This window comes from Aphanomyces astaci (genome assembly GCF_000520075.1).
Source record: "Aphanomyces astaci strain APO3 unplaced genomic scaffold supercont1.60, whole genome shotgun sequence".
Classification (NCBI taxonomy): domain Eukaryota; phylum Oomycota; class Saprolegniomycetes; order Saprolegniales; family Verrucalvaceae; genus Aphanomyces; species Aphanomyces astaci.
In genome coordinates, this window is record NW_009798323.1 from 328936 (window position 1) to 350573 (window position 21638).

General features: G+C 44.5%; 5 protein-coding genes across 5 annotated transcripts; 2 read left to right on the forward strand and 3 right to left on the reverse strand.

Moving 5' to 3' along the window:
* Positions 1–1302: 1302 nt before the first annotated feature.
* H257_14696 (hypothetical protein) lies at positions 1303–3285 on the reverse strand. Its single transcript, XM_009842591.1, has 3 exons — positions 2517–3285; positions 2129–2247; positions 1303–1753 (listed from the first exon to the last, which is right to left on the reverse strand). Exons 1-3 carry the CDS (start codon positions 3244–3246, stop codon positions 1388–1390), a joined length of 1215 nt encoding a protein of 404 aa, XP_009840893.1. The 5' UTR covers positions 3247–3285; the 3' UTR covers positions 1303–1387.
* A 530-nt stretch (positions 3286–3815) lies between these two features.
* Positions 3816–5179, forward strand: H257_14697 (hypothetical protein). Its single transcript, XM_009842592.1, has 5 exons — positions 3816–4177; positions 4230–4330; positions 4420–4477; positions 4537–4798; positions 4849–5179. Exons 1-5 carry the CDS (start codon positions 3849–3851, stop codon positions 5119–5121), a joined length of 1023 nt encoding a protein of 340 aa, XP_009840894.1. The 5' UTR covers positions 3816–3848; the 3' UTR covers positions 5122–5179.
* A 1261-nt stretch (positions 5180–6440) lies between these two features.
* On the reverse strand, positions 6441–17167 carry H257_14698 (hypothetical protein). Its single transcript, XM_009842593.1, has 24 exons — positions 16961–17167; positions 16755–16904; positions 16434–16703; positions 16269–16370; positions 16071–16200; positions 15583–15707; positions 15259–15534; positions 13936–14135; positions 13780–13885; positions 12512–12671; positions 11848–12128; positions 11672–11743; positions 11205–11393; positions 10994–11130; positions 10405–10621; positions 9737–9962; positions 8738–8976; positions 8074–8174; positions 7823–7973; positions 7589–7726; positions 7073–7261; positions 6896–7022; positions 6719–6828; positions 6441–6629 (listed from the first exon to the last, which is right to left on the reverse strand). The coding sequence occupies exons 1-24, from the start codon at positions 17138–17140 to the stop codon at positions 6534–6536; spliced, it is 3972 nt and encodes a 1323-aa protein (XP_009840895.1). The 5' UTR covers positions 17141–17167; the 3' UTR covers positions 6441–6533.
* A 267-nt stretch (positions 17168–17434) lies between these two features.
* Positions 17435–18328, reverse strand: H257_14699 (hypothetical protein). The gene is made up of 2 exons (XM_009842594.1): positions 17707–18328; positions 17435–17651 (listed from the first exon to the last, which is right to left on the reverse strand). The coding sequence occupies exons 1-2, from the start codon at positions 18278–18280 to the stop codon at positions 17527–17529; spliced, it is 699 nt and encodes a 232-aa protein (XP_009840896.1). The 5' UTR covers positions 18281–18328; the 3' UTR covers positions 17435–17526.
* Positions 18329–18441: 113 nt separating this feature from the next.
* On the forward strand, positions 18442–19392 carry H257_14700 (hypothetical protein). The gene has a single exon (XM_009842595.1). It carries the CDS (start codon positions 18497–18499, stop codon positions 19313–19315), a length of 819 nt encoding a protein of 272 aa, XP_009840897.1. The 5' UTR covers positions 18442–18496; the 3' UTR covers positions 19316–19392.
* The last annotated feature ends 2246 nt before the right edge of the window (positions 19393–21638 follow it).

The following is a 21638-nucleotide window of genomic DNA, read 5'->3' on the forward strand; positions in this document are numbered from 1 at the left end:
GTAGTACTACGAATCAATAGTACTAGTATAGAATACGAAATATTAATTATATATAAATCCTCGTAATAAAATTGATTTTTCAGGCAAAACGTGAGGTGAAACGTCGAGATAATTTGGGACGGAGTAGAATGTATATATATATATATATATATTGGGACACATGGAGTTGAGTGCTCACGTAGACTGTAGTAGTTCGTATAGTAAGTAGTACTGTATATATATATAATATACATACATGGAATCCGAGGGTACGGTACTACTTCCCACGCTTGATGGTAGAGATGCTCCATGTGTTTTGAGATGGTTTGATAGCACCGATATAAGCCAACAACATACATAGGTCTTGATTTCGAGGTAATATATTATTTTAATAATTACAATTATTAGTACGAGGATAGCAATTTATTCTTCGTAGTACTACTAGTACGGAATTAATACATCGTACTTAATACATAGTAACCGAAATACATGGCCCTCACTGCGACCCCGAGACACTTACTCATCAACAACATTAACCAAAAGGCAAAACAATAATATTGGACTCGTAGCCACTCTGTGCTACTGTTCAAACACGGCGAAAACACTTTGTGTGATGCCCATACTGCTGTGTTACAGGAAGGACCCAGTACCGAGTAGAGTGGGCCGAGCCCAGAATCCACCGCTCCATGACGTTGCCCCCATGTATATCCACCAATGCGCTTCACGTGGCTAGCCATACATACAGTAATAGCCGATCAGTGCAGAATGAATCGTCAATATGCGGTATCCTTGTATATGTACTGTATGCGTGGTAGACAGACCCGTGGTCATTGGGTCTATGTACTTGCAGCAGCGACGACCAACTAACTCTATGGACAGTGTGCTGCATTGAGATTCTCGCCTATTTAGCAAAAGTACACGTAAACACAAGCGGTCGAATGTTCAACGTGTAAATCGTTTTACGCTACGTATATCTTTGAAAAATTCCCGTTTTTGCCTCTTGTTTGGGCGGTTAGGTTGGCTATTCTAGGGATTATTGATTGGCTACGTAGTACTTGCTCTGTTCCAGGTTACTGCCGACATTTCAAAATTCGCATGTTCCAAGGTACTGGCGACATTTGCATTTCATTGGCTGTAATTCTTACATTTGTGACATTTCATTGGCTTACAATTGCTTTAAGCGCTGATTAGAAACCAATCTTTTGCGAAAATTCATGCAATTCCCAAAGTATCATTCGCCCAAATTGAGTGAGGGCTCGATTGTGTGTGTGTCCAAAGTAAATGTCGGCAGTAACCTGGAACAGAGCAAGAAATCATTTATTTTTGCTCTTTAAATTGGACGATTACATAACTTTCGACCAAAACATTCTATTTGAACCGCGAAATTGGGCGCTTGGGAACATGTCTTTCACTTATTCGGTTTCTTTTTCTTGGCCCAAGCTGGAAACGGCGATTGGATGGCCTTGATCGCCCGTTTCTGGGGGGTATCTGGTGGTTGTTGTTGATATCGAGGGGACCACCTTTTCTGCGTTGCCATGTGTTTCCGCTCCGAGTCGACCGCAGCTGGCAGTTGTTGTAGCACTTGGAGCAGTTCTTGGCCAAACATTTGCGGTCGATCTGCAGCCGACGGGCTCCGCAGTAGCGAAGCAAACACTCGCTTTTCTACGGGAAGCCCTTGAAACAGTTGGTTGGTTGGTCGTAGGAGCATCTCCCGTCGAGATTCGACGCCTTGATCTTGCTCGGCCAGTGCATATTCAGCGTATTGCCGAAGCACCTACCAATATATTTTGGCATATTGTCGATTCGAAATATTGGCCAAATCGACAGACAATATATCGACCAATCAAAACCCAGACATCACGAATCAATTAGCCAATCCAGTTTGAAGCCAACACCGAAGTAGTGTATGACTTCAAGTAGTGTGATATTTTTATATTGTAGTATATACAAATGTAAGGACAAAGAATATCGATTGATAGAGTTGACGAATCAACCTAAAAGTGAACCAAATTTTGGAGAAATATGGAGACAATATTAAAAATCACCAATGCAGTTGTTTCACAAACAAATAGCCTCCTAGTCGGTTTGAACCGAAACTTGACAGGGATGTAGTAGTAGTATTACTAGTAGTACTAGTAGTAGGGCTTACCTCCATGCGGCCTTCTAGCGGAGACAAATGCTTCCATATATGTGCATCGCCAAATAAACTCGCGTCGATGTTGGTGAATGCAAACGGATCATCTCGTGCCAGTCGCCCCATCATCACGCCTATATAAGTCGTACGGTATTCCACTTCAACGCCCATATATATATATATATATATATAAAGCCAAAAACATATTTTTATTATCTTTCCGTGCAATCGCCATACAAACAACAGCTCGACATACATGAATGTGGTCGAGTCCTCTGCGACAACGTTGGTACAGTAGTATCATCCATAACTCGTCAAGAAATCAATCACAAACATATATATATATATATATATATATATATATATATACATCGCGCTTGAGTGTATATATGTGACACTGTACCGTCGAGGCCACAAGGGTGGGCTAAATGTGTTTGCATGTCGTCGATGGATTTGATGCCGCCGTTGATTTCAATGTGGACATGCGGCATCTCTTGCTTGAGTCGATACACCCATTCATGGCGCAGCGGCACGAGCTCGTCCAGCCGATTCTGCCGAGTGCTGATGCCGTCCAGAAGCGCCTTCCGCGCGTGGACTACAAATCGGTTGCACCCTCCTTGCGCATGCAGTCGGCCGATGAAGTCGCGGAAGAACGGGTAGTCGTCATGCGAGTCGACGCCGATGCGGACCTTGACGGACACGGGCGTGTCCAGCTGGGATGTCATGGTCCTGACGAGGTGCGTGATCTTGTCGTGGGGGGGTTTCATCAGCGTCGCGCCAAAGTTGCGCTCTTGCGCGGTGCCGGCCGGACATCCGAGGTTCAGGTTGATCTCACTGAAGCCTGCGTCTTGGCACTTTCGAGCCGCGCCCATGATGTGACGGACGTCGTTACCGCCGAGTTGCACGGCCAGCGGCAACTCCTCCGGTCGAAACAGAAGCATCTGAGCCACTTCATGCCGCTTGCGCTGCGCCACGCGACGCGCGAGGAACATGGGCGTGTACAGCAACGTCCGCTTCGTCATGATGCGAATCAACGACCGGAAGTGACGATCTGTCACGTCCACCATCGGCGCCACACTCACGATCGGCACTCGCGACGACGGTGAAGAAGACTTCGCTGGCTTCCTTGCCATTGTTAGCGCGCCGCGGTCAATGTGATGGATTGATTGGCGTAATAATGCCCAAATAGGCGTATCGAGTTCTGGAGGATTACATAGATTCATAGAGGTTTTTTCAATCAACAGCCAAGGTTTAGTTCGTCGCTCCTTTGTGAAGGCTAATTCAGGTACATTGAGATCATGCATCGTTTGTACGAAGTGGACAAGAGGCCACAGACCGCTCCCAGCGGCGTGAAGTCAAAGGGTGTATATCGAGCATTAGACTCTGGGGCTTGGAGCATGCAGTATTGTAGTTGCCTCGAAGTACTTCGCTCGAAATGTTAAGTCTGACCAGACATGCTATCAATATGACTTCGAAACTTCAGTGGCATCGGAAGTTGGATACAGTATGTTGTGATGCAAGTGGTGGCTAGGATTGAACTAACTACTAGTATAAGCAAGCCTCAAGTTCTAGGACTTCGGATCGTGACCTTTGAAGATCCAGCAGTGGCCAATGAATGTCTCGATGGTTTACATGGTCAGGATTGGTGATTAATCGGATTCAACAACCAATCACAGTAGAGTATCACGTGAAATCTAGAAGGAACGCTCGCTTCAACAACAATGCATGTACAGAAATGACATCCCACGCACCAGTAGATGTGGGGATCAAGACACTGTTCCATGCGCTATGGCCGTGCGCAGTGTACCTATGCCTGTCACTGAGCATGAACATCTTTACCAAAACCATCATCACGACGTACAAGTGGAACTGCGTGTACTCGCTGGCGGCTATCCAGCACCTCTTCACAGTCGTGACGCTTACATCCGCGCACAAGCTCCGCGTGATCACACTTCCAGCCATGTCTGCCGCCTGCTTCTTTCAAACGGCTTTACCCATGGCGGCACTGCATTCCATCAACAACATCGTTGGCTTTGTGTGCATGGGTCTCGTCAACATGCCCATGTACGCCACGTTCAATCACTCTGTCAACCTAACCTTGCGATATCTCCGTTAGGTACCTCGTCCTCCGTCGACTCACGACGTTCAAAGTCATGCTCTTGGAAATCATGTGGCGCCACGAAGCCATTCCTGATGCCATGAAAGCATCCCTTCTACGTACACACAACCAACTCCTATTCACTCATCATCATGCCATCAGAAACCAACTCCACTCATTTACATGTGTGGCCGTCTTGGCTGTGTAGTTGCTGCAATTGGTAGTGTCATAGCTGGGTTCAACGATGCCACCTACGATGGCTACGGGTACTGTGCCTTAGTCACATGCCTATCAACTCATCTGTCCAAACATATTCACCTTGTAGCTACGTCCTCGTGCTAGCGCAGAACTGCTGCACCGCCCTCAACTTAATTCTGGCCAAACAGTCGACCCTCGCTCCTCTCACGCTAGTGTATGTGCACAGTACCGTGGGCGTGGTTGTCTGCGGTCCGTTGGCTGTGTATTTGGAGCGCGCTCAAGTAGCGCACTTCTTCTCAACGTTGGCCGACCCCATGTCGTTCTGCGCCTTATTTGCCGTCATGAGCATCGTGTGCTTGATGTACCAAGTGGCTATTCACGTGTGCACTGTATGTGTTACCACTGACTGCTATTCAAATCTCAAGTAATCGTTGGTTAGGTTCGCACGTCTCCACTGGCTACGTCTGTAACTGGCAACATCAAAGACTTGGCATCTACCGGGGCTGGCTACGCCTTGTTTGCGGACGTAGTCGTGACGTGGCTTAATGTGCTGGGCGTGGCCATCTCGTTTATGGGCGCGTATGGGTTCTCGTATGTCAAGTACCACATGTTGTTTAAGCCTCAGTCAAGTGTGTTGGGCCCGTGGTGGCCTCGACGCTTCTCAGCCCATAAACTGCAGCATCTCGTGCTCTCGAAGCCCAAAGCATTCTAATCGATACTAGTAATCCTAGACCAGGTTGCAATGCTGTACATGTTCAACTGGTACTGTATGAGGGGGTGGGTTGAGTAGACTTGGAGTTCCTGTAAGCTTAGTTCAGCATCGAAGGCGCAACCATCCAAATCGACCAAATGACTTGGTTTATGGCTTTACACATCGCGTGCTCAACTAGTTTCGAACTGTAGCTGGTAAAACAAGAACGAGATAGTTAGCCACGTTTTGTTCCTGTACAGTACACGAGTAGTAAGTAGTACAGTGTAGTACTACGCAAAGCAAACAACATGTATTGGACATTGAAAACGAAGCTTTAGAAATGGAATGTAGTGACTAATCCGTGAGGACACCCGAAGTGATACCTTTCTTGGGGGACGCGATCAAAAAGTTCGGCCTTGAGGTAGCAGCAGTTGCCTTGGTAGTACGAGTACAGTACAGTACCCCTGTGGATGGTTAACCACAACACGAACCAGTCATCGTTATCACGTGCAATGTGAGCAATGTCGTTGCCGTACTAGTCCTTGTGGACTTGAGCACAGTGGCAGCCTTAGCACCCCAGTAAGGGACAGCAGACTTGCCAGCGTTCCACTTCACAAAAAGCACGTGTCGTACTTCCAAGGGGTCTCCACACATACGAAACATATCCTCGTTCTTGTGCAAAAGTAAGTCACAATGCACGTTAAGCAAGCTCCGGGATTAACCCTACCGAAGTCATGAAGAGTACTAGGACACTAGGACATAAGCCCCCCCCCCAGCCAGCCAGCACGTATTTCAATGTACGAATCACATGTTAATATTTCAAAGTTTTTTAAATTTTTAGAATCAATAATGCTTTTTAAAAACAAATTGAATTCCTGTACACTTAAAAGTATTGATTTTGATTTGTTTAATAATAATAATGTTGTAAAACTACTTATCTCGGCAATCGCTCTCAACGTGTATTGATTGCTGAACTGTAAAGTAATACTCTCGTAAGAAATATGGACCGACCACAACGACTGGAACGAGTGTTTCTACACTGTATGAGCTGAATGTACGAGCTACTAACGGTAGAAAGTTACTTCCAAGTAAACTAACTACTACTGTAGTAGTTAACTTACTTACTTGGAAGTAACACCTACTAGTAGTAATATAAGTAGTAGTAATATACTTCGCAGTAATTAATGAACGCATTAGCGAAGTACTAATCTCGCGATTACCACTAAACACATTTCGATGCTATTATTGCCAACTTATGGACCGAGGCCAGCCACACACTCTTCTGAAAATTGATTCGTTTCACTTGAAAACTATGGCTTCGACACCGGTAACGTCAATAATTACTGTAGAAAAGAGTGGTTCTAGTTAAACGAGGCTAGTTATTCTTATCTTGGAGGTTTTCCAATTGTTTTAATCTAGACGAGAGTTGGCGACTAGGACAAGTACAGACTTGTGGCAAACACAACGTCGCGCTTGATGCTTTCCGACGCAATTTCCATCTTGCGGTACAACCGGGGGTCCCCAATCACCTAAGAATAGATATATATATACCCCCGTTGAATATCATAAATCACAATAATATATACATATATCAGAATATATATCATAATGGACTTACCCGAGCGGCGTTGCGAACTTCCCGACACACTTCGTCCAGTCGCGTGATGCAGCGCACAATCGACCCTTCAGGTACGTCCGTCAATTCGCAAATGGCCTTGAATGGCATGCCTATCATCCCATGTGAAAGAACATGTTCTTTGATATATATATATATTATGGGGACAAATAGCCTTACCTCGACTCCACTCGTACACGACTTCCATGAGCCCAAAGTTGAGCGTCGACTTGACGTATTCATTGGGGTCGATTTCCAAATGCGCTTCCAGTTGAATCAATCCCAACGACAATGCAATCGCTTGCACCTAATAATATATCCAACCCATCAATATATATATATATATATACATCATACCGTTGTCTGCGCTTCCATCAACCGAGGCGTCAACGTGGTGGCATTTTGGGTCTTTTCCTGAAAGATCAGCGCCGACAGCACCGACACGATTTCTTCCGGTTCCAACGACGCCAATACATTTTCAAAGATGATTTCCGTCAAAATCAATTCCTCACACGTGTTCACTTCACACGCCACGCGCCCTTTGACCTAAATATATCAAAACATATATGTTTATATCCCGAATATATATATATATATATATATATACAAATAGGAAACCAATCGATTGCCACAAACTATCAATATCTATGGCCATAATACGTCGACACAAATTGGAAATCACACTAGGTGGAGACCAATCAATTGGAAAAGTATCAATATATATATTGACATGACGTCGATTGGTGCCCCTTGACATAGATATATCGATACATATAAACATGTATCCCATCGTATATATATATAATATTCTCACACAACGAAAGAGACCAATCGATTGTATCAATATATATATATATATACTGGACGACGTACTTGGACAGTGTTGTCTTGGGCAATGTAGCCCAGTCTTGTGAGCACCTTAAGACGCTGCTGAAAGTCGGGGAACAGAGACAGCGAATGGTTGGACAGCGCCGCAGTCATCCCTGCCACGTACTCGCGCAGTTTGGCAATCTATTGCCATATTATAGTTCAAATCCACAAACCATCATGTACACTTTCATACGTAATATATATATATATATAGCAAATGTGAGTAGTATATAATACCTTGGCAAACTGCCCCAAGACTGGCAGTACGAATGGCGAGTTGAAGCACACGTTTTGCTGCATAAGGCCATACATGTGCTGAATGTTACTGTACACGCCGACCACGTCGATGTCATTCATTTTCAGATCCGCACGGGGGTCCAGAATGTACCTACGTAAATCCATGTCATATATATATATAATATATATATATATATATATATATACAATCCAAGAAATATATATCAAAAAGGATTGGTATATGTATGTACTTGATCTTGGGCTCCATGTCCACAAGCAGTTCCATCGCGCGAGACAGCACCGACACGTCGGACGCTTCGAGCAAATTGCGCACCGCCGTGCTTCCCTTGTCCTACGACCATATTTCAATTGTTATGCTCGAGAGGACACTAAAATTCGACCAAATCAATCGACTTTGACAAATACTATGTACTTTAGAATGACGTTTTCTAGCCAATATCAAAGTGCTGGATGAACCAATCATCGATTCGTTATAGTTTAGCTTCCAAGATGTTCATATCTTGACTTGTGTATGTATATATATACATATACCCCATATATTAAAAATATACTTTAAACAGGATACTTGAATATATTGATTGTGCCCAGTCCACATATATCAACGACAAGACATGAGTATATTTGTGTTTATTTGTGTCTTCAACACTGGAACGACGTGCCGAATGTATATATATATACGACACAACCAAATGTTGCAGACGAATCATCATCGGCCCAAGCATTCTATTTAGCCAATCCGATTGCACCAAACCATCAGTTCAACCAATCAACAACTACTTCGTGTGATGCCAACTTCAGTGCAAACAAGTGATCGATGGATACCTTGAATTTGGCAAAAATCCACATAGAAAAGGTCTATAGTTTCCAGCAACGAGAATACCCAATAATTAATACCTGGGTTAAGAGGTCCACACAAGACTCTGGTAGCTCCAGCACGACATAATGCTTGCCCAGCAGCGACCCCGTGTCGCCCACTTTCAGTCCAGCGGACTTGGGCTCCCGACGCCCTAGTGGGATCAGCATACCCGAGCGAAGATGGGAGGGGGCAGTGTCGGCGGCGGCGGCGGGCGGCGGCGAGTACGATGCCGGACACAGTGCCAGCGCCACAAACGACTTGACCGTGCCTTTGTTGACTAGGAAGTATATATAAATAAATATATGTAAATGACGAAATGGAAGTGTTTGGGGGGCTCGATATACATCGAATGAAATCGGCACACAACGATTGATCGACCAATCAAAAACCCAGAATGCGAATCAAGTACCCAATCAAAAGCATCTCTCGTCAACCGTCACTCAATGTACGACTTTTTAGTGTTTTACACATACAAATTTCTGCATAACAAACCATCGACGGATGAATCAGCAGCACCAAAACATTGATCCAACTATTGGCTCAATGCATAACGATACCACCATGCAAATGTTTAGTCATCAATACAGTGTTATATATATTACAACTGGAGCAACCACGAAAAACAAGTGGAGACACAAGAATGGTGGTTGATCCCAAGGAGGAGCTAGCCCACCATATATATATATATATATAGTCGAGTTGGTTTTATATATATATATAGTCGAGTTGGTTTTATATATAGTCGAGTTGGTTTTATATATAGTCGAGCTGGTTTTATATATAGTCGAGCTGGTCTTATATATATATATACAAAACCAACTCGACTCGACATGGAACAAGGTAAATATGACAAACTTCAGTGGGGTCATATTCATTTCTGAGCAATTCATACAATACCACATGCATGATGTAGTACTACTAAATAAAATATAGTAGTACTACTACTCAATAGATCAGTATTGATCCATGGGGATTCCTTTGACAATCACCATCTTAACTGTACCAGACAGTTTCAAAGGAACAAGACAGGTACGTACCTTGCAGCACAATCGCCACCGCGTCGGCCAAGTCGGCGGTGGACACGACCAGCACACGCCCAATGCACAGCGCCGCGGCGGCAAACTTGGAGCTGAGAATGAGCCCCACCAGATGCTTCTCCAAGAGCTTCGTGCGCGTCGTGAGCTCGTAAAACAACTGGACGTGGGCTAAATCCAGTTGTCCACCGTGGGTATGTTCCAAGTCTTCCTCCAAACGCACGAGGATCTAATGCCACAAGTGAATATATATATAGTCTCGTAATAGAGAGACAGGCAAAGCTACACGTACTGGTCAAACATGGATCACCATGAATATATATATATATCAGTCGAACTATACCGCAGCCAAGCAGGGTCTGGATACAATATACATGTATGCGTTCCCAACGTAGTTACGTAGGTAGATACATAGATATATATGTACGACCACCATTGTACATATTTCAAGAGCGATGCAAATGTTTCAGCAGATCACCATGTATATATATATATTATAAACAAGTAGGATATATATATATACGTACTGTAGCACATCACCACGCATATATATATATATATATCGATACAATATAAAGTAGGGTATATATATATATATATATATCGAGACAATATAAAGTAGGATATATATATATAGACAAAGTAGGATATATATATATGTTTGAAGGTACTTTTTTGGCTTTTTGGATGGCGTGGGGGATGTTCTTCGATGCGAGGGCCTTTTGCGTGCGGAATTCGCTGAATGAGCGCTTGATCATGTCCTCCACCGTCATGTCCTCGACGCGCAGCAGGTTGAGAATCATGTTGTACGTGAGGCGGAACTGGCTCTCCAATTTGGTCGGCAGCCCCAGCAGCATCGTGCGCAGCGACGTCGTGTCCGACACTTCCCTACAATATATATATATATATATATATATATATATATATATATATATAGGTAGGTACGTGGGTCCATATCACAAATCGATATATATAATAAACAACATGTCATATATACCCACAACTTGGAACAACAATGTGTTATTGAAGTATATTCCATCTGTAATATTGATTGGGAGTTGAGATTGGTTACATTGAATCATATCATTATATATATATCACGTTTGATATTATATTTCACGGTACAAACAACGACACAGACGGTAGTTTGGCTTGTTGCACTCCAAATGTTCATTTTTAAACTCGAATGTAATAATTCATTGCATAAATAGCTTCAAATATGACTCATATCGATGTATATATATATATATATGTACGTACCCCCAGCAAGCAATGATCACAGTGCCAATGGCGTCGAGACCCCGCCGTCCAGCGCGGCCAGCCATTTGCGTGTACTCGCCAGGCAGGAGATCCCGAAAGCTCTTTCCATCGTGTTTACGAATACCGTTAAACACCACCTATACCACCACCACATCACCAGGATAGAACTCCATATATATATATATATATATATATATTATATAGATAGTACCGTTCGAGCAGGCATGTTGACCCCCATCGCAAATGTTTCCGTGGAAAAAAGCACTTTAACCAGCCCTCGGCCAAATAAGATTTCGACCATCTCCTTCAAGATCGGAAGCAGACCGCCGTGGTGGACCCCAATGCCGCGCAGAAGCATATCCCGGACTTGGAGCACTTGAGGCAATTGCTGGTCTGTTCCCTATATAAATATATATATATATATATATCCCAACCTGGTTGATATTCTATTTCCGAGTAAAAGCACACAAATACAAGGTATGGATTGTCGTGAAAGAATGTAAAAGTCGATTGTGGTGGTGTTGAAGCGGTAGACATGAATATAATAATATCGAAATGGAATACAACGTCCAAGTAGTGTGGTTGAGGAGCGATTATTCCTTGGCATTTGATTGGCCAATTGAAAAGAAACAAGTGTTTTGATTGGTCAATCTTGGAATAATCATCAATTAATAATACCTGCAATCGGCTGATACTGGCGGCACAAAACACGTGAATCTCGGAGCGCTCGGACGACGAACTCAAGTCCATCTATTCAAACGCATACTTATCCTCCTCGGCAATAACTTACTCTGTCACAGACAAACAGCCTTTCGCATATGGAATATTTGTGACAGAGTACACGTCGTACGTACCCCCGCCAATCGATTGGCCGATTCTTCGCACATTCGTTTGCTAAAGGCAAACACTACCACGGGCAAGAGCGTCTTATCTTGGAGAAGGCGGATAAACTTGGTCCAGTCGGCCTTGTCCCCGCCGCCGCGGCCCATATTGGATCGAAATGAAGAAGAAGAAGGCGCTCCTTTGGTTCCCTTGGGTTTTTCTTTGGGCTTGACCTTTTGAGTAGCATACGTGTGGCTCGCGGGCAGGAACTGGTTTGTGGATGCGTCCACGATGGGAATGATTTCGCCCCCCGCTACAACCATAGGATGATAATATTACAATCATAGCATATAAAATAAGAGGTTTATATATATATATATATATTGTCAAGTCGATTCGAATGTGGAGTGAGTGGGGTGCTGCTCTCAATCGAATGAGCAGAATCACCCAATCGGCAGACGACAATCGATGATCGACCAATCAAAACACACAACATGAATCAAGTAGCCAATCCAATCATCCACTCGTCGACAAATTCAACGTCGAAATAGTAGTTACTGGACGATTTTGACATACAAAAGTCAGTACAACGAAGAATCCACAATCGATCGATAGTTATTTGACGAATCCCACACAAAAGTCCAAATTTTGGGTAAAAGGACAATATATATATATATATATATATATATATATTACCGTAGAGGTGGTGGCCCAGAGGTACTGGGCGTTTGTATGTGGAGATAACGTGGATCTTTTTTTGCTTGGTGCGGCCGATCCAGTCGGAAAACTCAAACGTGTTGGGGGTCGTCGCAGATAAAAATACCATCGACACATGCTCGGGCAACATGATGATCACCTGACAACATTAGAAAGTGATATATTACTGTGTTTATATTCTAACATGGAGAGACATGGAGAATATATATATATATATATAATCGACACACAACCAAATACTGTATGGACACAAGAATCATCGGCAGAAGGATTGAGCCAATCAGATTGCAGAAAACAGCGATCATCAATGTCAAATTAGTGTGTGACTTCAATTAGTGTGATAGATACCAATCCCCACAGGACAACACCTTTTGACATACAAAAGTCAGTAGTACAAACAAATTGGATCGATACATTTGGCGATTCCGTACAAAAGTCAGCCAAATTTTGAGTAAAAGGACAGTATATATATATATATATATATCATTGTACTTTTGCTGAGCAACTCATTGTCAAGTCGGTTCGTAATTGGAGTAGTCGTCGCCAGTAGAATCGAATAGACTTGGCAAATCGATTTGAGAGAATGAACTAGCCAATCAAAAACCATTCTGAACCCCAACCCCTTTACAAGAGTTCTGCATGGTTCAGCCAATCAAAACGCTTTCTAAAACTACTTTATTCTACAAAGGATATTGTCCTTCGTAGAATAAAGTAGTTGGTCGTACAGTAGATACAGGAATTATTAATCCCGATCAGCCAATCAAAATGATTCATTCGTTGGAGACCCCCCCATCGACCAATCAAATGACACGAGTGTGTCAAGTATTTCACAACTACAACGTAAATATATATATATATACAAGTTGTACGTTCTAGACTCGACTGCAGTCCAGAGTGCAAAAATACATCATTTGTTCCTCGGGAATATGACCAAACACCACATCTATCCCCACCATTCAGTCGGAAATAAATATATATATCTGTAATAATTCACTACTACACTACGAAAAGCATCCCTCTCACACAGAAACCAACACATATACATACATACACCAGGTACTAATATATCATCTATTGTCGATTTGATATACAAATTTGGGGATGTCGAATCGCGCCAACCAAACCGATCCACAATCGATCTGATTGGTTGAATTTCATTGAGAAATGGGTTTTGATTGGTTCATAATTTTGAGCTCATCTGAGGTAGCCAATCAAATCGATTTAAATTCCGATACTTTCGTACGTACTTCTTCCCACACGACCCCTCGTTCCGAGTCGTTGAGGTAATGAATCTCATCAAAGATGACCCACTCAATATCCCGAATCACGTCCGCGCCTCGATATAGCATCGATCTAACATTTATATTTTAAATATATGAAATGGAATAATATCTTTTTCCCACCGTAGGATTTCCGTGGTCATGACCAAACAACTGGCTTCGGGGTTAATAGACACGTCGCCCGTGATCAATCCGACGTTGTCGACCCCAAATTTGGTTCGAAAGTCGCGGTACTTTTGATTGGACAGCGCTTTGATCGGCGAAGTGTAGATTGTACGAGTCATGTGCTTCTGGGACATGGCTATCGCGTACTCGGCCACCACCTATATATATACAGCACACCAAAACGAATATAACAATCAATCAACATCACCAACTACTCTGTATACATACATATTCAACTAGTTAACAACTAGACGAATCATCACCATAATCAACGATAAAAACACAAATATTACGTCGGATACACAAGAGTAAAAACAATGGAGAACGATTTTGCTGATGTATATATATATATATATATATATATACATCAGCAATATCGTTCTCCATGTGTACGACGTAATATTTGTTTTATATACATATATACTTCCTCTGTTCCACGTTACTGCCGACATTTCCTTGGAATTGACACAGACAATCGAGCCCTCACTCAATTTGGGCGAACGATACTTTGTTGAAAAGAATTTTCGCAAAAGATTGGTTTATAATCAACGCTTAAAGCAATTGTAAGCCAATGAAATGTCATAAATGTTCGATATTGATAGAAATTGAAGAATTACAGCCAATGAAATGCAAATGTCACCAGTAACTTGGAACATGCGAATTTTGAAATGTCGGCAGTAACGTGGAACAGAGCAAGTATATATGTATATACAAATATATATATACATCAGCAATATCGTTCGTTCTCCATGTGTACGACGACGAAATATAAATCCAAACCACCAACTATTGCACATTAAACAAGATCTACACAACCAAGATGTATAGAGAGAGACATACGCGACCATGTCGTGTGGGAGATATATAAAAAATATATTTGAGGTACAATAATAATAAATCCAGCGACGGTTGCTGTTATATATACTACTACTACATACGAAGCAGTTAGTTCAACTCCCCATCAACAATTTTAAAATAATAATAATACATCCTACACAAGAAACTAAAATAATATTAACAATCCAAACAACCAATTACTACTACATACTAGACAAGATATACACAACAACCCATATAACAACTCCCCACATGCGTATTTCAGTTAATTTGACCTCATTTCAGTTAATTTGACCGATTACTTGTCTGAATCGTTCGACATACCCACTTCTAACTACTTACTGTATATACAATTTAGATATATAAAAAAGACACGGTGAGATACAGTGTCGATAAAGATATTATTAGTACATGAAAGAATGGTGTATATATATATATATATACCGTTTTGCCAGCCGACGTGTGCGCAGCAATAAACACGCAGTCGTGGTTCTCCAAGTGCACCACCGCTTGCTTTTGAAACGAGTCCAATTCAAACGGAAACTTCATCGCCAGGTCCTTTGAGTCAAAGTCCGACACGTCCACTTCGGCCACGCTCGCCCACTCGAACGATGCTGTTGTTGCGGTAGTTGCTGTTTCTGCAAAACTCGACACCTCCAGCCACTCTTCTTCTTCGAACGGTTCGACGTTGCTTGGCATGTCAGCGTTACTTTTTGTCAACTAGAAACGACATGAATCAGATATCTCATCCATATGCCCCACTCTCACTTGGTCGGAATGAGAAGTCGCGGCGGTGGCTGGAGGCTCTTCGTCGTCGTCGCCCCACGCTAAATCGTCGCCGGCGGCACTGAGAAGGCTTTGTACCGATAACGCTGGGTTTCCCACGTCCATAGCTACGTACGTCGTACCAACATTGGCGTGGCAATCATATATATATATATATATATATATATATTGCATTGTGTTTATTCTAAACTGTGGAGAAAGAACCGACATAACCAAATACATGTACACAAGAATCATCGGCAGAAGGATGTAGCTAATCAGATTGCAGGAAATCAGCATCAATGTCAAATTAGTGTGTGACTTCAATTAGTGTGATACCAACCACCACAGGACAACACCTTTTGACATACAAAAATCCAAATTATAAAAGGAGGATGATCAGTGGTGAAAAAATCAAATACTATGGCCATAGTAGGAATATAACAATATATAGGAATATGCCCAAAGCAGATATACTGTTCAGACTGTACCTCGCAGCGCCTTGTCGTCGGCGATCGCTCGAGTGAGCGCGTGCAGCGAGTGTGCATCTGCGACGACGTCGTAGTACGGTCGAAGCAGCGTCGATGGATTCACGCCCACGGTGTCGCATGCAACCGACGGCTAATGCGGGATGCGCAAGACGTACATTAGGCTGGGAAACGCATGACCGATGCATGTCTTCTACCTACCTCCATGACGGCAGGAGCGGACGAAGCTCCAGACAGGCGGGCGATGTCGTCGTGCGTAAACCCTTCCGACAATCCCGGAGCCGGGAGAAAGAAAGCATCCAACTGCATGCAAGCGGCATGAGAGAGACCGGGAAATGAATGGAAGAAGGAGAGGCGACGACGTACATGGGTTTCCCAGTCGGAGGCGACCGCGAGAGCGGCGGCAGGATCGGTCGTGTAGACTTTTGCAAGTCGAGACGCCATCGACGGATCGATGGTGTCGGAGGTGACGAGGGAGTCGCCGCCAGGGGTGAATGGAACGTTGCCGATTTTGCCGCGCGCGTAGTCTTGGAGTTGCGTGGGTTTGCGCAACATGAGGTTGGACGTTTCTGCCATCGACTGGCCGTCCACGGCGATCGATGCGAACTCGTACGACAAAGACATGGCGTTCATGACCTATGACACTTGAGTGATTGAACGTTCTCATGGATCTGGGGATGTAGACACCATGGACGACTTGACAGCCTTGATGTCCACTCGATTGATCGACACCGGCACTTCGACTAACGTCCGGCTGGGGTCTCCTTGCCAGAGAAAGGCGGAGGCTTCGTCCATGGAAGCCTGCGCGAGCAAGTGGGCGGCGGAAACGTTGGCGACCTGCGTGCAACACATGAGCGAACCTGCATGCGACACGAAACGTGTTCACGGCACACCGTTGGTGGCGGCACGAGAGGTAGCGGGAGGCACATCGGATGAGTAGGCTTGCCATGCGGCGTCAAGAGAGGTTCTTGGGAAGTGTATCCGCTAAGTTGATGGACGTAGGATGTCGGCGGGGTGGCGCCGCCGTCACGCTCTTGCGCGAGCAGTTGATCGAGTTCGTCCAGCAAGTCCATCGTGGTGTTATCGCTCCCTCAAACTGCAAATGTGGTAATATTTTTATCGATTTTTAATGTTGACTTGAATGCATTATAATGGAATTTTATTTTCTTCTCTACAGGTCTCGGAGAAAGGACATTTTCCCATTTGCTCAACGATCGACGAGGGCGCCTCGTCGATGAGCTTCCGACTCCTTCGTGGCCGTCGCCGCCAAGTCTACATGCAGCGTCATGAGTTCGCCAAGATGCCGTTGCCAACAAGTCGATTTGAACTCAGTGATCGAATGGACTTGTTGGCGACGACATCTTGGCGCGGCGTGTCCAGAGCATGCGCGGGTCAAACCATTTGAAACCGTGCAACCCACGATATGGTACGATAACATTCGACATAAACACGATCGAGTCTACACGGCGCGTGGTTTTGTATGCTCGACGACCTCGCTGTCAAAGCTGCCGCCACGAGAGGACTGCAACATAGCGATGTCGTCACTGATACAGGATGCGGCAAACGATGATTCCGCGTGGCTCCCTGCAACTCCAGTCGTGAGGAGGATGACATACATCATGTACAGCATTTGGTGTACCTGGCGCAGGCAGTGGTTTCGTGGACGACGGGTGTATGTAGGCAGGTGGGGCAGTGACATGATGCACGCCGACCTTGTTCGCTTTGGGAAGACGTGGGATTGGAGGTGGTTTCCCGTTGTTGCCCATGATGACAAAGTCGTCCGAGCCTGTACTGCCAACAACGTGTTCGATGGGCGTTTGGACAATGCCGATGTCGGGACGTTTTGGGATTTTAGGTGTAGTGGACGACGACGGTGGCGGATACAAGTGGGAAGGGTCGTCCATCAACATGGTCGGGTCCTGCTGGGCACCTTCGAGCAAGGCACGGTCCATCTGCATTTGGGTTTTCTTTCGTCTGTTCTCAAGGCGGAGGCGACGAATGCAATTGTAAACGACAAAGCCGACGACGACGACTCCAAGCGCTATGCCGACAATCGCGCCGACAGGTAACGCCGGGGACGAAGCTTCCTCTAGATGGCGCACCAGGTCACGACCGAAGGGATAATGCCTCCTCGTTATCCTTCCAGCTTCATGTGTGTTCATAGAGAGCTCGCGGTGGGCGGTTTCCGTCGCCGTGGCTTCCTGGCTGGACATGGCGCGAGTTCCTAAAGTCGCCGTGAACCAACTTGGGTTCAGTATGCAACGCTGGATCTCCACGCTGTGTATTTTAAACGCGTTTAAAACACATTGTAGTCGTGTTGGAAACAGCAAAGTGTTTGAAACATGATTGAGATCTGTTTGAAATGTGTTTGAAACACCCGTGAGCAACACCACCAAGGACACGTGCTGCATTTTCCACGGTCCATCGTCATGGCTGACACCGTTCGATCCCGCAATGCACCAGGCGGCGGCGCGATTGCCGCGTCCATTGTCGTCCCTACGTACAAAGAAAGCGCCAACCTGAAGGAACTGGTGACCCGTGTGTTCACTGCACTCGGGCCGCGCGCGGCATCCACGGAGATCATCGTCGTGGACGACAACTCGAACGACGGGTCTGAAGAAGCGATCAAAGCACTTGCGGCTACGGGGTTGAACGTGCGTATCATCGTTCGCACCACTGAACGTGGTCTCAGCAGTGCTGTCTTGCGCGGCTTTGAAGAGGCCAAAGGCGACCTGCTCATGTGCATGGATGCCGACTTGCAACATCCCCCCGAGAGCGTGCCCGACCTTCTGGACGCTATTGACTCGTCCAAGGGAGCTGACGCGGAATTCGTGATCGGTACTCGATACGGCGGTGACAAATTCTCCGTGGACAAGGACTGGCCGCTGTACCGCCAGGTGATTTCCAGTGGCGCGCGCATGTTGGCACGGCCGTTGAGTGGACTGTCGGACCCCATGACAGGGTTCTTCGGGGTGCCCGCGAAGGTGCTGCAACGCGCGCGGAAGAGCGAAGTGAACTCTGTGGGGTTCAAGATCGCGCTCGAGCTATTCGTAAAGTGCCGCGTGAAGAAGCATGCCGAAGTGCCGATCAACTTTGGCGTCCGCGTGCACGGCGAAAGCAAACTGTCGAGCAAAGTGATCGTGCTGTACTTGCAGCACCTCTTCGACCTGTACAACTTTGCGTACCCGTCGCTGTTGTGGTGCATTTTTCTCATCTTGTTCACCCTTGCCCTGCTCACGTTCTTGTGATAATGCATACTACTGTAAACGTTACTGTACGATTGATATTGTGATTTGGAGAACAACCAAATATAACGTTACCGAAGAATCGGCAGAAGGATTTAGCCAATCAAATTGCAGGAAACCATCACCAACATGGAATTAGTGTGTGCCAGAAATTACTGTGATTCTAATCACCACAAGACAACTTTTTACATACAAACTTCAGTACACATAATCGATTGATGGATTTCACGGATCAGCACAAAAGTCAACCAAATTTTGGGTAAAAGGACAATACCTATCGTTCGTTCCATTGTACTACGTAGTACATTTCAAGCTTGGAATATACTGGTACTAGTTCGAAGTTCTTAGATGACGTGCACCATAATTGTGAGTCAAAAGTCCATCTTTGGTTGAAATGCACAATACTAGTATATACGTGTATCTCACGCTTAAAAGTCCGTCGTCGAATGTACTTCGCTTGGACATGTCGTAGGTGAATGAGTGGAGTTTTTATTATTTAACGTACATAAACCAGAAAAAGCAAGGTGAAACAGGCATTTTTGAATGCTGCGCAAGGTAAACCAACCACCTTGCGAATTCCATTAATAATTCTGTTAGTTTCATTTAATGTAGTTAATCCCAAAAACCAAATACACTAATTGTAAATACCAATTTCATGCGTTTTATCACTGCAGTCCCAACTGCCTCCGGATGTTATATACGGATTAGAGTCACATACAAAAATCAAGATACATCTCAGCGGCCATCCCTATGGCCAAATATACTCAAGCATGTAAAATACTGATATCTATTTCTGGACCAATTCATCACCAAATTTGAATCTGAGACGTAGAATTTCTTCACCACATTGAGATCTGTCGATTCTACGTCTCAATTTGCTGAAATTTTAAATAATGAATATGAAATAGAAGTCAAAAAGTTGGTACTGATCTCCAGCCTTAAGGGGCTCTTCCAAGTACCGTCGTACTTTAAACCCAAAATGCGTTCCCAAGTAAGTTTGTCGTTATTTCATCGCACTTTCGTCGTGCTTTTGTCGTGTTTTCTGCTTCCACGTGATTGGCTAGTGATGGTTTTGTCATGTTTTGGTCCATCGTGTTTTGAGGTTTTCAGCGCGCACGGATTGGACAAACCTATCCAATCACAGTGGCATATGCTTACATACTAATTTTCATATAAAGACCAATGTGCTTGCTCACCAGCGAAATTTGCCGGCAGCAGTGGCGACCTGCCCTAGATCCAAGCACAAGGCCTAGGTCATACGAGTCCTAGGAACATGTAGATTGACAAGAAGCATGATAGCTATGCCTGGCTATAGCTTTGAAGTCTCCGCCATGATGTTCGGCAGCCTCTCCTCGTACATAACAGCAGTCGAGTCATGCCGTGAGCAAGACATGGCACGGCTCGCTGTTACCACAGGTATCGTCATGGCTGCCGAAGCATCCACAGCGGTACTATGGCATGACCCCAAAGGTATCCTGCGGAAATGGGATTGATTTCACAGTTCCTGGTGGTGCCGTTGACGAGAACACGCCCACTTATGGCGGCTCCGACCAACCTCGGCATGGACTTGCAGCCCCAAGGTGCGAGTAGAATATCCAATACTCAGATCAAGTAAAACGAAATGCAATCATTAATCATTTTAACCTACTTGGGATGCACAAATACCCAAAACACGATCAAAACATGACTCGCCATCGTACTTTGAAAAAGTGATTTCAAAGTATGACGGAAACGATTCTGATTGGCTCCGTTTTTGAAAGTTACTTGGAAGAGCCTCTAAACGAAACGGAGCAAATTATGCAATTCTCACAGTATATAAATCTTACAGGTATTTCCAGGATGTCTGGACCAACTACTTATACATGCATTCAAGCGCTGGATGTCTCCAAGTCAGAGCTGAGTATGCCAGTGCGACTCCAGCAGTTTCTCATAGTCGATTGCTCCATAGAGCGCCTGGCATCCTGATCCCAGCCCATCGCCTTAACGCTCTGCGTCGCGTGGAAAAAGTCTTCACCTTCCGATATGGTTGGATAATATAAAGTTTCAAAAATTATCAAGTTTACCCCGTTTCGTTTAAGGGGGGAGATTAGTAGTTTATAGATGACGTGCACCATACTTCGATACTTCGTAGTACTTACTACCAGTACAGTAGTAGTAACCAATAACATTTGACACTATTTACAATCTTAAGCTTGTACAAACTATAATTTACAATCATTGGAGGACTTCAGAAACCGGCGCAAACTTTATTTTGCGCCACCAAAATCATCCGGAATTATAATTTAAATGCGCCGCAAATTTTGGTGAGGCCAGAAAAGCGCCTCAT